This window comes from Mesoplodon densirostris, chromosome 8, assembly GCF_025265405.1.
Source record: "Mesoplodon densirostris isolate mMesDen1 chromosome 8, mMesDen1 primary haplotype, whole genome shotgun sequence".
Classification (NCBI taxonomy): Eukaryota; Metazoa; Chordata; class Mammalia; order Artiodactyla; family Ziphiidae; genus Mesoplodon; species Mesoplodon densirostris.
In genome coordinates this window covers 57,170,615-57,187,552 of record NC_082668.1, presented here as the reverse complement: position 1 = coordinate 57,187,552, position 16,938 = coordinate 57,170,615, and the positions used below count along the sequence as shown (strand labels likewise).

The 16,938-nt window shown below is 37.3% G+C and overlaps 1 protein-coding gene and 1 non-coding gene across 3 annotated transcripts in view; one reads left to right on the top strand and one right to left on the bottom strand.

Annotated features, from left to right (window-relative positions):
• The window catches only part of MCM6 (minichromosome maintenance complex component 6), a 49,246-nt gene extending 33,553 nt beyond the window's left edge, over nt 1-15,693 (top strand). Inside the window, exons 14-17 of one of the 2 annotated variants that reach the window (XM_060106032.1) lie at nt 4,453-4,588; nt 5,070-5,225; nt 7,478-7,617; nt 10,963-15,693. In XM_060106032.1, coding sequence (XP_059962015.1) covers nt 4,453-4,588; nt 5,070-5,225; nt 7,478-7,617; nt 10,963-11,079 — 549 coding nt within the window. In that variant the 3' untranslated portion in view covers nt 11,080-15,693. The remainder of the gene's footprint in view (nt 1-4,452; nt 4,589-5,069; nt 5,226-7,477; nt 7,618-10,962) is intronic. The other variant, XM_060106033.1, reaches the window with a different exon arrangement.
• TRNAV-CAC (transfer RNA valine (anticodon CAC)) lies at nt 6,573-6,645 on the bottom strand. The gene has a single exon. It is a non-coding gene; the product is annotated as a tRNA-Val (tRNA).
• Nucleotides 15,694-16,938: the final 1,245 nt, after the last annotated feature.

Sequence of the window (16,938 nt, the reverse complement as noted above, 5' to 3'; positions counted from 1 at the left end):
TTTTTCAGTTGAGTCTGTTGACTTTCCAGATTTTTGTTCTTATTTGCAAATGATAAATGGCATGTGTTTTTCTTTCTATTCTTATTGAAAAATAAACTTAATCTTTTCCCATATTCTCCACTAATTTACTTTTGCTGTTGCAATACAATGTCTAATAATTATGACACTGGACATTTTTTTCTTGTTGCTAATTGGCTCTGTGGCTGAGATACAATGTGTTTTTATCAGTAGGAACTATACATTTATTATTATGTCTTGAATATTTTTATCAAGATTTTTTTTTGGCCAGTTGTCTTTTTAGTGTGTATAGAGTTAATCATGATTTATTTTTTCTCCTGGATCTATTAAAATGAAAAATAAATTAATAGACTTTCTAATGTCAAGCCTTCCTGGAATAAATCTCACTTTTTTAATGCATTTGGCTTCTGTTTGCTGTTATTTAGAATTTTTAAAGCAGTACTCATAAAAAACATTGATTTCTGTTTGTTTTTGCAGTCTGTTTTATTATTGTTATTTCATTTAAGTTTTTGAAAGTTTTTCCCTTTTTTCTCTATTCTAGAATGGTTTTCTATTGCATTAAAATTATCTGCTGTTTTACTGATATGAATTCTCAAGTAAAACTCTCTGGGTCTAGTGTATACAATTTGGGTGCATGGTTCTTAATTTCTGCCATGGAAGTCAGTCTTGTTTAGATTTTCTATCTCTTCTTGGGTCAGTTTTGGTAAGCTACATATCTCCACTACCAAGAGTTGCTTCAGAGTTTAATAATATCCAGTTAGAATGTGTTTTTTTGGTTGCTTGTTTTAATTTTACTGCATTGTGATTAGAAAATGATGTCTATGTTTCTCATTTAGTATTTTGGTTTTTTGGAATTTGGTTTTTTGGATGCTTTGTAGCCCAGAGCCCATTTCCATAAGTGTTCCATGAGCACTTCACTGGAAGGCCTAGTCTCTGTTTACAGTGTATACTGTGAAGGGGGAGGTTACCTTATTATGTTACATAGGTCTTCTATTTTTTTGTGGGGTTTTTTGGTCTACTATATCTTCTCTAGATTGAAAGTTAAAAGTCTCCTATGGGGACTTCACTGGTGGTGCAGTGGTTGAGAATCTGCCTGCCAATGCGCAGGGGACACAAGTTCGAGCCCTGGTCTGGGAAGATCCCACATGCTGCGGAACAGCTAAGCCCATGAGCTACAGCTCCTGAGCCTGCGCTCTAGAGCCCGCGAGCCACAACTACTGAAGCCCGCATGCCTAGAGGCCGTGCTCTGCAACAAGAGAAGCCAACGCAAGGAGAAGCCCAGGCACCGCAATGAAGAGTAGCCCCCACTTGCTGCAACTAGAGCCTGCGCACAGCAACGAAGACCCAATGCAGCCCAAAATTAATTGGTTAATTAATTAATTAATTAATTAATTAAAAGAAAAGTCTCCTATGAATAGTTTTTATTTCTCTACCAACATAGTTATTGTCTCTTTGTATTTATCCTTTTTTCTCCTATAATTTCTGTTTTACTGATATTGTTGTTCTCTTAACTGATACATATATTTTCATTGAGATTTGTACCCTCTAACTTTGTCTCATTTATGCCTTTTGGCCTGAACTCCACCTTGCTTTCTTTGTTTGGTATACCTTTGCCTAACTTTTTACTATTTTTCGGCATTTCTGAGTAAGTTTAAGTGTGTCTTATATACATATACAGCACAGAGTCGGATTTTGTTTTGTGATGCAAACAAAATTTTTTTTAGCATGTAAGTTAAACCCATTTACATTTATTGGTATGAGAGATAGGTTTATTTGGGGTTTTGTTTTTGTTTTTTCTTTTTATAGTTGACATGATTTTTCATTTTGTGATCACTTTGCTTTTGCTTGTATGTGTAGTTCTGAGATTCAGAAAATTATTTTATTTTAGTGGTTACTTTTATTATTATAACTTTATATTGTACCCTTAGTTCTCTATTGGTTCTCTACTATGAAGTGATAAAATTAGCATGTTTCATCTTCTTTCTTCTTCCCTTCCCTCCCAACCACCTGATTTTAGTAAATAATATTTTACTGTTTACCTTTGCACAGTCAGATATGCTTATCCATGGCTTGATTTATCATCTGTTACAGGTGAGAGGCAATCAGCAAATTTTTTTTTAATTGGGGTATAGTTGTTTTACAATGTTGTGTTAGTTTCTACTGTACAGCAAAGTGAAGTTCCCTGTGCTATACAGCAGGTTCTTGTTAGTTATTTTATACATATTAGTTAGTGTATATATATGTCAATCGCAATCTCCCAATTCATCCTACCCCCCCTTCCCTCGGTGTCCATACGTTTGTTCTCTATGTCTTTCTGCCTTGCAAAAAGATTGATCTGTACCATTTTTCTAGATTCCACATATATGTGTTGATATATGATGTTTGTTTTTCTCTTTCTGACTTACTTCATTTTGTATGACAGTCTCTAGGTCCATCCATGCCTCTACAAATGACCCAATTTCGGTCCTTTTTATGGCTGAGTAGTATTCCATTGTATATATGTACCACATCTTCTTTAACCATTCATCTGTCAGTAGGCATTTAGGTTGCTTCCATGACCTGGCTATTGTAAATAGTGCTGCAATGAATATTGGGGTGCATATGTCTTTTTGAATTAATGGTTTTCTCTGGGTATATATACCCAGTAGTGGAATTGCTGGGTCATATGGTAATTCTATTTTTAGTTTCTTAATGAACCTCCATATCATTCTCCACAGTGACTGTATCAATTTACATTCCTACCAACAGTGCAAGAGGGTTCCCTTTTCTCCATGCCCTATCCAGCATTAATTGTTTGTAGATTTTTTGATGATGGCCATTCTGACTGGTGTGAGGTGATACCTCACTGTAGTTTTGATTTGCATTTCTCTAGTGGTTAGTGATGTTGAGCTTCTTTTCATATGTGTCTTGGCCATCTGTATGTCTTTGGAGAAATGTTTATTTACGTCTTCCGCTCATTTTTAGGGGGCTATTAGCAAATTTACTCCCATCTCTCGGGTCTCCCTGTACCCCTCTATCTTCAGGACATATACTATTTACATTTTGTTCTGTCACTCTTAATTCCCATGTTTGTTTAAGTTTTAGTTTTGTAGCTAAATATGTGCAAGGCATGATCATTGGAGATAAATTTGTTACGATTTCTAACTTATCACTTCGCTGATTGAAATTTGGCCTTTTTTCAAGGGTTTGATGAAAAAGATGAGTTCATGGGAATAATATTCCCTGAGTGTTATGTTCAACAGGGTTATTTGTAGTCTTTACCTGAATGACATCCAACCTCTGGCTCATATTTTCTTTTCTTATAAATTTTTCTACTGTATCCTGACATCAGTTGTTCTTTGGGAAAATCTGAGGCCAGCCCTTGATTATTAATTTTTCCTCCATAAGTAGTTTGATATTTTTCTCTTTCCAAAGTATTCTTTCTTATTTTTATAGACCAGTAAGCTTACTAGGATATGTCTTGATATTGATTGTTCTCAAATGGCTTAAAGTTTCATTGCAGGTGGTAATGTATTTAAAGAGAAAAAAAAAAAGCTGCTCTGCTGGGTTTATCTGTTGTTATGGGGCTCAGCTCGTTAGGAAGGGAGTAGATTTAGAGAGACTGCTGGCTATTTATACAAGGACTTAAAGCAATCTCCTCCCACCCTCAAATAGACTTGTAATTTTTCTTCTAAGTAGGCTTTTTTTTTTTTTGAGGCAAAACATACGTACAGAGAGTGCACAAATCACAAGTGTACAGTTCTGTTAACTTTCAATGAACATATCTATGTAATCTATACCCAGATCAGGAAGTTGAACATTCCTTACTAGCATCTCTAAGAGCTACCCTTTCAGTTTGTTTACAGTCACTGCTACTGTTCTCTGAGGATAACCTTTTTTTTTTTTTCTTTATGGTTATATAGTATTCTAACCATACTTTTCCTGATGGTTAGTTAGGTTGTTTTCAACCTTTTTTCCCCTCCCAGTTGTGGTTAAATAAACATAACTATCAGTGAATGTACCACAGTGATTGGCTCATTCTTCTATTAATGGACATTTGGATAGTTTCCAATTTGGGTTCTTATGGGATGTGCAGGTCTTTTGGTTCATCTGGTGTATTTATATGTACATTTCTGTTTGGTGTGTACCTAGGAGTGGAATCATTGGGTCATAGATTGTAGGTGTGTGCAGTTTAGTAAAGCCTGAAAATCAGTTTTCCATAATGGTTGTTACCAACTTATATTCCCAGCAGCAGTGAATGAAAGTTGTCTACATTCTCAATATTGTCGATCCTTTTAACCATTCTGGTGAATTTATGGTGTTCTCTCATATTTTATGTTGTGTAGAGGGAGAGTGTGAGAAAACCAAAATGCCACTGTAATTTCATATGGAGAAAGTCTGTTTGTTATATCAAAAAGACTGGCTTACTGATTTACTTCATCTTGATTGGCTTAGGTCCAGCCTAAACATGTGAAGGAAGCTTTCAGGTTACTGAATAAATCAATCATCCGTGTAGAAACACCTGATGTCAGTCTAGATCAAGACGAAGATGCCCAGATGGAGGTAGATGAGGGACCAGATGGCATCCATGGTGAGCTGTCTGTTCATGACTGTTCTAGAATTAGGGACCAAAATGTTCTCTGAGATGTCATGGTAAAAGTGCACTTACTGATGGTTGTGAAGCCTATGTAGCAAAAGGGGAAAAATGGATATTGAATTTTATTAACTGTTTCTAAGTTAAAATATAATTAGTTGATATAAAATATATATGCTTGAAAGACTGAGAGAAAAAAACACCAAAATGGAGATAGTGGACTTAATATTGCAAATGCACTTTCAGATTATGAAATCCTTTTATCTCCCAATCTTCCCATCTGTTCCAAATGGGTTTTTGTCTCCACTGGTAGCATTTATAAAGTTTCTAATTTATTTGTACAATTACTAAATACTGAGTATAACTATATGGTTGTTTTAAAATTAGTATTAAAATATAAGTAGTATATTTATAAACATTTAATAGGGGAGTATTGGAGGCACAGAAACAAGATTCAAACAGTTAATATTTCACTTAGGTCATGCTGATAGCCCTGCTCCTGTGAATGGAATTAACGGCCACAGTGAAGACATGAACCAAGATTCTGTTCCGAAAGCCTCCTTAAGGCTGGGCTTCTCCGAATACTGCCGAATCTCTAACCTTATTGTGCTTCACCTCAGAAAGATGGAAGAAGGTGAGGCCATACTTAGTGCTGCTCACATGCTGAGTCATTTACATAAGCTGTATTCACATAAACAACTTTTTTCTTTTTGTCTAATATCTTTTTTTTTTAACATCTTTATTGGAGTATAATTGCTTTACAGTAGTGTGTTAGTTTCTGCTTTATAACAAAGTGAATCAGCTAACAATTTCTGATTGCTAAAGATTGTGTTATTTTGTCAGAAGAGATGAGAAACTGTTAGACAAGCTCGCTTTGGCAAACAAAATCTACTAGGGAGTGTCAGCATATCTACCAGCCTAGACATTTCCCCACAAGTTCATTGTCAAAGGTTTATGACTCATTCTTATTAATGTCCTTGGCCTATTTTAATATTTGTGAAGCTGAATTTGGGATCTGATAATATATAAAGACGCACTTAACAAATGTTTTTACAGATGCAAAGTCACTTTTCCTTACAATGGGTTTGTTTAAAATGGATGGACTCCTAGGGTGTTTATATTTCATAGACAAGTAACTGAAACTCAAAAGACTATTAGCACAAGTACATTCCAGACTAGAAATGAAGTAAAATCCTCATTTCTCTGTAGGTAAAGTGTGATATCTGAACATTACTATCGTTCCTGTTCTTAACTGCTTTACCATGCTATCCAGGTTTTCTCAACATATAATTAGCCACAAGGCAGAAGGAAAAGTGATTAAATCAAGGGGTTGAACTTAAACTTCAATTTGGTGCTTAACCATCAGAAAATTCTTATTTGACTGTCAGTATGCTGGCTTCCGGACATATTCTCATCACAGTGTCCTAACTGCGATGGAGGAAGAGAACACCAGAGATTGTCTTAGCTTACTAAAAGATTTAAGCCCTTTAGTTTCTGCCCTCATTCCCTTGGGAACTGTGGACCAGTGGGAAGGAGGAAAGAAGGCAGTAAAGAGGCCACTAGGACAGAGAGGTTTTAGTTCCAGTCCCTTCTCACATAAAAAGATTTGGGAGCAAACATTCCTGTGTTCACGTTGTACTTCATTATTCTTTCTTTCTGTCATGCAACTAAGTTTTAAACATGGCCAGCCATCAATGGAGCAAAGATAAAGATTAGCACTCACACAGTGCATTCCACACATAAATTCTAGGTCTTCCTCCTTTCCCTAAAAAAAAGAAAAAAGACGCTATTCACCCAGCCAGGTAAGTTATTAATTCTCAGTCTTCAGATAGACAGCTATTTTCTAACAAAACTTTATTATTTTTTTAATTCATTTATTTATTTAGGCTGCTCTGGGTCTTCATTGCCACTTGCAGGCTTCTCTGGTTGCAGCACATGGGCTCTAGGGCACGTGGGTTCGTTGCAGTATGTGGGATCTTTGTTCCCCAACCAGGGATCGAACCCAGGGCCCCTGCATTGTGAGCGCAGAGTCTTAACCACTGGACCACCAGGGAAGTCCCCTAACAAAACTTTAAACTGTAAACCAAGGAGGTTACTTACTCAAAAGCATTTGGACAAACTACTGAAATTTGAGTACAACCATAATAAAACTTTTCAGAGGCATAATCAGTAAAGCTAAAATTTTCCTACTTTGATTTTGTATTTTATTAGCAATTTCTAAAATCAAGACAAATGAAGTTTTCTTTTATTATACTTTATATCTGTGATAGTTAATTATCTGTGATAGTTTAAAATATTGCCAGGTTCCAACTTTTCTTGTGAATTTAGAGTTCTGGACTCTAAAGGGCAGGTAGTTCAGTCAATAAGGTTAGACCTTGCTGGAATAAATTGGAAATTTTTTATTTTTGAGTAAACACCTATGGATTTCACTCCTTGGTTGACCTCAATTCCATAAAGTGTTCCCCTTTCCAAAGAGGAATAGTTGTATTTAAGCAGTTTTGCTTGCTGTGACTTTATTCCTAATTTATGCTTTCAGCTGCTGTTGACAGATGATATCATAGGTGGTGAAGCATGAGAAGGTGAAGGAAACACCTTCATACTTTGAAATCGTTATAGCTTTAAGAAACTTGTTTCTTAATAATCTCTGTTTTTTTAGATTTTTCTTTTCAGGATAAAGTAAGGCATACTTTAATTCAAGTAATATAACAGCTTATTTCAGGCTTATGCTGGAAGATTGCAAACCTTATTTCAGCAGATATGTTTTCTGACAGACTGAAGGTTATCTAATCTGTACACTATCTTGTGCATGCAGACTCCAAGAATTGGCAATACAGTTTGCTACAAGGATAATTTAATCCTTTTTAAATGTATTTTTTGTTGTTGCAGAAGAGGATGAATCAGCATTAAAGAGGAGTGAGCTTGTTAATTGGTACTTGAAGGAAATCGAATCAGAAATAGATTCTGAAGAGGAGCTGATAAATAAAAAGAAAATCATAGAGAAAGTCATTTATCGACTCACCCACTATGTACGTATAGAATTAAGCTTGCTCTGAGGTATTATGGAAGGATTTCATGCCTCATATCTTTGTAGGTTCATTAGATGTTCATTTATTTTGAATCATTAGGATCTAGTCAGAATTAGGAGTTGTATAAAACAAGAGAGAATTATTAACAATTAATTGACTTATTTCTTCTGCTAAAATAAGCAGAACTTAAAGCTGGTAAAGTGAATTTAGGGTCTTATTATTTGTGTGTTTTTAACCTTTGTGTTCCACTCTACCATAAACCTTTGAGCATCCTGACCACTGTCACCTATTTTCTGCATTTTATCCTTCCTCATGTTCTTATCTCCCCCATTACCCAGCTTAAAATCTATCCCATGATCACTTTTTTCTTATACTTTCAACTTCATTCATTCTCTTTTTATATTACTTGGCAAAATTCCAGATTTGGTTCAATCTAATTCATTTTCTATACCTATATCTATGCAGCTAAAAGTATCTGGAGAAAAGCATACAACCATGTGCCCACTCGTATTTTAAATTCATGACCACAAATCTCAAATGGATAATTCTTTACTTCTGTCTTGTCGACGTCACAGTAGCACTGACCTCACAGTAGCACTGCCTGATGCTATTACTTTTCCCTAGGCAGTTCATTCTCCTACTCTCTTGAGGGACATACCTTCATACATACCTTCTCACTACTCCAATCAGTTGATTATTTTCAGTATTCAGCTTGTCAGCAGCATCTGTCAAAGCTGATCACTCCTTCTAGAAATACTTTGTTCACTTGGCTTCTGAGTCACCGTGTTCTCCTGGGTCTTCTCCTTCTCACTGGTTATTTCTTCTTATTCTCTTTTCCTGAGTCTTTCTCTTGTCACTTTTTAAATGAAGTATTATGCTTAGTCCTCAGACCTCTTTTCTATTTATATTCATTGCCTAAGTGATCTCATTTGGTTCTATGAATTGAAAACCATTTGTGATGACTCCCATATTTATATCTCCAACTCTCACCTGTCCTCTAAATTGCTAATGTACGTAGCTAGCTGCCTACTTGCAAATTAATAGGCGTCTCACGCTTAATGTGTTCAAAACAGTTTTTCCTTGCAGTGTTTCACTTACTCGTTTGCTTTAAGTGAGGCACCTTAGAATTATCCTTGATTCCTTGATTTCTCTTTTCCCTCACAACTTCTCCTTTTATAAGCAAATCCTGTGAGCCCTGCCTTCAGTATCAGTATCAGTATTCTCTGTTCTCTTCTCACCACTGTCACATCTACCCAAGCCACCATGCCTGGACCTCCATGGGTGCCTCTTAACTGTCCTCCCTTGCAGTGGCTCTCTGCCCAGCAGCCAGACAGATCTTTTAACAAATCAAATTGTTTTAGTGCCCTTCCTTCTAGTCCTTCCCTCACATTTAGAATAAAATCCAGTCTCCATACCGTGGCCTGCAGAACCATACACAAGCAAGCCCCTGCCCACCTCATTTCATAGCCTTTTCCCCTTGCCCATTCTGCTTAGTGACACTGGCCTTGTCACTGTTCCTTAGACACACCAAGCATGAAGGCCTTTGTACATGCTCTTTGTTTCTTTGCCCATATTCCGTCCTCCATTCTGAGGTCTGCTCAAATGTTACCTTCTCAGAGAAGTTCTTCTTGCCTGGCCAGTCAAAATAGCCTCCTCCTGGGCTTCCCTGGTGGCGCAGTGGTTGAGAGTCTGCTTGCTGATGCAGGGGACACAGGTTCATGTCCTGGTCCGGGAAGATCCCACATGCTGCAGAGTGGCTGGGCCTGTGAGCCATGGCCGCTGAGCCTGTGCATCCGGAGCCTGTGCTCCGCAACAGGAGAGGCCACAACAGTGAGAGGCCCGCATACCGCAAAAAAAAAAAAAAAAAAAAAAAAAAAATAGCCTCCTCCTTGCTGTCACCCCCTTACCCTGCTTTGTTTCTTCATAGTGCTTATCATTGCCTGACAGTATAGTCTTTATTTAGGTGTTTATTTTGTCTCTCTTATTAACATGCAAGCACCATGAGGACAGGGGCTTTGATTCTTTAGCCACTGTGTCCCCAGAATCTACAGTGGTGCCTAAGTCATAGAGGGCTCAAATACTTGTTAAATGATTGAATTTTTCTGTTCAAATGGCAGAGATTGCAGTTGACTTCACAGTGCTCACTATATAAATATTATAGTTGTCACATATCAGGGTTTGTCATCTGAAAAACTATTTCCCTGTAGAACTAGATGAGTCTATGGTTACAGGTATGGGGGTGTGGGAAGAACTATTCCATTCAAAATTTAATGAATAATATGTATAAAAATAAAGCTGAACTGGGGTGGCGTTGTGCTCAGAGTTGTCTATCTAGTTAGTGGTGGGTAATGTGTTTGCATCAGGCCAGCCCTTCCCTCCCTTGTGGCCCTGGGATCAGTGTAAGATAAGATGGTCCACGCAAGAAATCCACATTCGGATACATTGTGAAATTAACTGATCTAAATTGGGCTTACCTTTTTAAGTTTGACTCACCGCCTGAGCCAACTCAATACAGAAGGCTAAAGAACTTGTGCTGTACTAATTAAATGTGCTTCCTGTGAAGATGTGTTAGTACATAGAGTGAGTGCTTGAAAGTGTCCAATCCCTCTGAGTGGAATTAGTGCTTATACTATGGGACTTTTCCACCTTCTTAGGATCAAATCACTATTTCCTGAGTTCCTCTGTATGGGCCTTCGGTAGGAGCCCTTCTCGTTTGTGGACATATTAGACTGACTTATAGTTACATCATGGCTTCAAATCTGTCATCAAGTTTATTAAGCCACATGGCATGTTCTGCTTTTTTTTAATTAGTTAATAGGTCAGAGTGAAAACTGTTTCATGTTAATTATCTTTAGATTCTGCTTCTAACTAAATTATAAATGGATGGCATATAAAAGAGTTCAGTGGCCAATAATTAAAAATTAACATAATATTAAGCAAAATTAAACACTTATCAGAGTGATAAACAGAATCATAAACATATCAGGATTTTATACAATTGCATGATTGTAAAATTCATATGTTCTTTTTTGAAGTTATATTTATAAGTAGTTGATGTAATATGCTAGGGAACCTGATTAAAATCACAATGTCAGTCTTACTGATATATTTCTTAATTTTTCAAAAGAAGTTTATGATATGAAAAAGTCTGTATCCTAATGGGAAGGTGACTTAGCAGAAACTTGATATTGACTTTAAGATACAGTCCTTTTTCTGAGCGAGTTTCTGGGGGGAAATGAAAGAAAATGTTAGTCACAAACATTCAGAAGAAGGGTCAAGCCCTGTGTATCTTAGCATTCTTATAATACTGCTGGAGAACTGAGGACAAACGTTTGTGTTTCATAGGATCATGTTCTAATTGAGCTCACCCAAGCTGGATTGAAAGGCTCCACAGAAGGAAGTGAGAGCTATGAAGAAGATCCCTACTTAGTAGTTAACCCTAACTACTTGCTTGAAGATTGAGCTATTGAAAGTAACGAGAGAAACTGTGGCCCTCCACCTCTGGCGTGGAGTCTGGGTGGAGCGCTACTAGCCAGAGAAATGCTTGCGGGAGTGATGATTCAGGAAGATTTACTCTGAGGAAGAAGAAACAAGTTGATTTTCTCATATGTCCCATTCCTTTTATACGAATGCAGGTTTCATCCCTTTGTTTAGTGTGCTTCTTGCCTAAACAAAGTTGTGTTGCAATAGTGTTTCGTTTCTATAACTAAGACCTTTGTTTTCATGTGTAGGAAAAGGTCTATTGTTTTTATGTTATGTGGTATCTTACTGAAGAAATAACTTTTTTCGACTGCCAACTACTTTTTTTTTTTTTTTTTTTTGCGGTACGCGGGCCTCTCACTGTTGTGGCCTCTCCCGTTGCGGAGCACAGGCTCCGGACGCGCAGGCCCAGCAGCCATGGTCCACGGGCTCAGCCGCTCCACGGCACACGGGATCCTCCCGGACCGGGGCACGAACCCGTGTCCCCTGCATCGGCAGGTGGACTCTCAACCACTGCGCCACCAGGGAAGCCCTGCCAACTACTTTTTTTCACCAAAATAACTTTTTCTGCAGTTGACTATTGGATTTATTTCTATTTTAAATTATTGCTTCCATTTATTCATGAATATGAGTCTTTCCCTTTTTGCTTGATTCCTCGGGCAAAGGGGTGGAAACACAGCATTACGGAAAACATTTAGGTGTAGGCTCCTGCGAGATCGTCCTTATAAGAATTTGTTAGTGTGAAAGCTAAGAGGCCTTGGAGATGACTTTCCAAGGTTAATTCCAGTTCTCTGGTTGTTTTTTAAGAGAATTTATGAAAATAAAAAGTTTATTATACTTTTTTCGTTACTCTTTAATACCTTTTTAAACTTATATATCCTAAGAGTAAGGTCTCAGAATTATTTTCTAACTGCTTTTTTAAGGGGGGAGATACATCTTTTTTTTTTTTAAGATTTTTTTTGATGTGGATGATTTTTAAAGTCTTTATTGAATTTGTTACAGTGTTGCTTCTGTTTTTTCCTTTGGTTTTTTGGCCACGAGGTATGTGGGGTCCTAGCTCCCCAACCAGGGATCAAACCCACACCCCCCGCATTGGAAGGCGAAGTCTTAACCACTGGGCCGCCAGGGGAGTCCCCAGTACGTCATGTTCTATATTACAGACCACCCTTAAATTTTATGGCATTTTTCCAGGAAAAGAGTTATTGCTGTTTATGATATTAATAGTCCCTGAGGCTTAGCTTTGATCAGTATGTTCATGATGTAGCATTTCCTTTTGCTGCAGCTTTTGACAACAGATGATTCTGGGGCCTGCAGGGCCAGTTGGGGAATGTTTATATGTGGTATTTGAGTTCACTAATACAAACCTCTCTCCACTGGTTTGCGTACAGTAGGGTAAAGGAGACTGGAAATGGATAGAGAAGTTGCACAGTTAGCAGATGCAGGGTATAAGCTCCTGTGAAAACTATGTTCCTAATTAATGGAGGTAGGAGAGCCTGTTGGGACAAGGAAACTTCAGTGTACAGGATCTCAGACTTCCTGTTGAGACAGGAGAGTCTAGGATAAGGCATGGACTAAGGCAGGGACGTTCAGTAACAGGTGATAAGAAGAACAATGAGTAAAAACTCAGAAGACAGCAAGAAAGAGTCTTCCATGCACTGATTCCCAACTTGATAAAGAAAATGGGGTGCGGAGGTTCTGAAAAGAGAAACAGCCTGACAGAAATTTGAACTTCAGTTTGATCAAATACTGAACCAAAGCAAAGTGTGAAGCCCAGGGAAGATGAGTTCCTTTATGGTGAATCTGTCTTCTCCTCCCGAATTCCGTCATCAGTGAAAGTAGGGGCTCTAAAGCAAAGTGAGGCCATTAATACAACTAAAATCAGTTTTTACCCATCTGAATAAGTGTGCTTACATTTTCACACACCCCCTTTCTCTGCATGTTACTTGTCAGGGAAATGAAGTGGCAAATGGATGATGGAGCATGTGTAAGATCTTTATGTAGAAAATTAGACAAGTACTTAGTAAGCAGATGTAACTTCTTTCTGAATAGGATGTCTTCAATCTTGTAAGTTGTCAACTGATCAATAAATTTAATGTATTTTCAACCAAATGCCAATAGATGTCCATCAATAAGGAAATGACTACATAAATTGTGATATAGCAATGCTCTGAGTTATGCAAACTAAAATGAGGGAAATGAAGATGTTTGAAATGGAAATATCTCTAGGACACATGGAAAAGAAAATGTTCAAATAAAGCCGTGGAGCACCTAAATATATAAAGCAAGTATTTACAGACATAGACAGCAAATATTAACAGGATAGAGAGCAAAACAATAATAGCAGGGGACTTTAGTACCCCACTTTCATCAAAAGGATAGATCATCCAGTCAGATTATCAATAAGGAAGCACTGACCTTAAATAACATGTTTAGACCAGATGGATGTAACAGACATGTGGAACATTCCATCCAAAAGCAACAGAATACAGACTCTTTTCAAGCACACATGGAAAATTCTTCAGGATAGATCATATGTTAGGACACAAAACAAGTCTTAATAAGTTTAAGAAGACTAAAATCAACATCAGGCATCTTTTCTGACCATAATGGTATAAAACTAGAAATCAACTACAAGAAGCCTAAAAATTTCACAAATATGTGGAAATTAAGCAACCTACTGAACAACCAATGGGTCAAAGAAGAAATTTAAAAATAATGAGAAATAAAAATGGAAACAACATACCAAAACTTACGGGATACTGCAAAAACAGTCTAAGAGAGAAGTATATAGGGATAAAAGCCTACATCAAGAAACGGATCGCAACCTAACTTGATATCTCGGGGGAAAAAAATGAAGCCCAAAGTTAGTAGAAGAAAGAGCAATGAAACTGAGCTGGGTTTTTTCTTTTTAAGATAAAATTGATAAAACTTTAGCTAGACTCACAAAACCCTCAAAATCAGAAAGGAAAGAGGAGGTGTTACAAGTTGTACCATGGAAATACAAAGAATCAGATGTTACTGTGAATGATTGTTGGCCAACAAATTGGATGGCCTAGAAGTGGACTGCTAGAAACATACCTACCAAGATTGAATCATGATGAAATTGAAATCTGGGTAGTCTGGTTAGTAGTGAGGAGATTGAATCAATAATCAAAAACCTCCCAACAAACAAAAGCCCAGGACCATATGGCGTCACTGATGACTTCTACCAAACATTTAAAGAATTAATACCAGTCCTTCTCAAACACTTCCAAAAAATCAGGGAGGAGGTACCACTTCCAAACTCATTTTATGAAACCAGCATTACCCTGATACCAAAGCCAGACAAGGACACCTAAAGAAAAGAAAATTATAGGCCAATATACCTGATGTACAAAATAGATGCAAAAATCCTTAACAAAACTTTAGCAAAGTTAATTCAACAGTATGTTAAAATGACCATGCAACATGATCAAGTGGGATTATTCCAGGATGCAAGAATGATTCAACATCCGAAAATCAATCAATGTATTACACCAGGTTAACAAAAAAGGATAAAAATCATGGTCATCTCTGTAGATGGGGAAAAAAGCATTTGGTAAAATTCAACATCCATTTATGATTTTAAAAAACTGTCAACAAATTGAATATAGAGGGAAAGTACCTCAACATAATAAAGGCCATAGAGACTTTCCTGGGGGTCCCCTGGTTAAGACTCTGTGCTCCCAATGCAGGGGGCCCGGGTTTGATCCCTGGTCGGGGAACTAGATCCTGAATGCCGCAACTAAAAAAAGATCCTGCACACGGCAACAAAGATCCTATGTGCCACAACTAAGACCCCGCACAGCCAAATATTAAAAATAAAGGCTATACCACTTCACACTTGCTGTGTCTTGCCTGTGAGTTGCGTCTCTGTTGGCTTGGTTTTTCCTCCGTGTTTAACAAGAACACAGGTGTGCTGATGGCGCTCTCCTCCAGGAGACAGGCTCTACTGTAAGCTCCCACAGTGACTTCTGTGCTTCTGAAGATTCACTAAACAGCCGCCTTCTAGCCATCTTCATTGTTGGCCACTCCAAAGTAAGTGGTCATAGAAAGCCTAGTTCTTCTGAGCAGTGCCTCCTGCACGCGTGCTAGAGCTCACTGGAGCCGGAGTACTCGTGTTCCCCTCTGGGTCCACCTGCCACCACTCCCCACCTCCCAGGCATCACACGGTGAGACTCCCCACCGCCTTGTTCATTGAAGAGGCAACCGTAGCTACAAATCACTGTTAAAATCTTACTACTTCGTAGAGTGACTTTTAAAAAGATGTTGCTTCCTCTTGAGTCTGTGTAAATATCTTTTTTTTTTCCTTCAAATTTTTCTTTGTGTTGAAATTCTAACAGGAATCCTGGGTAGCTCTCCGGGGTACAGTGAAGTCCAGTGAAAGGCACCTTGTCTATTTTGAAAACAAACATTATGTGACCTCTAGTAATTCTTTTTCTGTAAGAATACTGACTTTCTGGAGTAATAAGTATATCAGTTATTGTACATGATTGCTTTGTGAAATGTGCAAATGATAGCACCTATGCAGCCTTGTTTGATTTATTTCCTCTGGTTTGTACTGTTATTAAAAGCATATTGTATTATAGAGCGACTCAGATATTTTAAATATAAAGTATTGTTTCCGTAAAAAAATAAAGGCCATAAAAGGCAAGCCCACAGCTAATCATACTCTTGGGAATGAGACAAGGGTGCCCACTCTCACCTCTTCAATATAGTATTGGAATCCTAGCCAGAGCTAGGAAAGAAAGGCATCCAAATTAAGGAGAAGTAAAATTGTACTATTTGCAGATGACATGATGTTGCATATAGAAAACCCTAAAGACTCCACCAAAAAACTGTTAGAATTGATCAATGAATTCAGCAAAATTGCAGCATGCTAAATCAATATGCAAAAATATGCATTTCTATACACTAATAAAAACTACCAGAAAAAGAAATTAAGGAAATAATCCCACTTACAGTTGCATAGTAAGAAAAAAAAATACCTAGGGATAAATTTAACCAAGGAGGTAAAAGACCTGTACACTGAAAACTATAAGAGTGGTGAAAGAAATTGAAGAAGACACAGATAAATGGAAAGATTCCATGCTTACAGATTGGAGTAATTAATATTGTTAAAATGCCCATACTATCCAGAGGAATCTACACATTCAATGCAACCTCTATCAAAATTCCCATGGCATTTTTCACAGAAATAGAACAGACAATCCTAAGACTTGTATGGAACCACAAAAGACCCTGAATAGCCAAAGCAGTGTTGAGAAAGAATAAAGCTAGAGGTATAATGCTTACTGATTTCAAGCTGTATTACAAAGGTATAGTAATTAAAACATTATGGTACTGGCATTAAAACATACGTATAGATCAGTAGGACAGAATAGAGAACCTAGAAATAAACCCATGTATATATAGTCAATTTATAACAAAGGAGCCAAAAATATACAATAAGGAAAGACGGTCTCTTAAATAAATGGTGTTGGGAAAACTAGATCACTACCTTACACCATACACAAAAGTTAACATGGATTAAAGAGTTGAAGATTAAACCTGAAATCATAAACTTCTTAGAAGAAAACACAGGTGGTAGTTTCCTTGACATCAATCTTGGCAATGATTTTTTGGATTTGACACTAAAGCAAAGGCAACAAAAGCAAAAATAAATAAATAGGACTACATCAAACTAAAAAGCTGCACAGCAAAGAAAACCATCAGTCAAATGAAAAAGAATGGGAGAAGATATTTGCAAGTAATGTATCTGATAAGGGCTTAATATCCAAAGTATGTAAAGAATTTATACAAGATAACAATCTAAAATGGGCA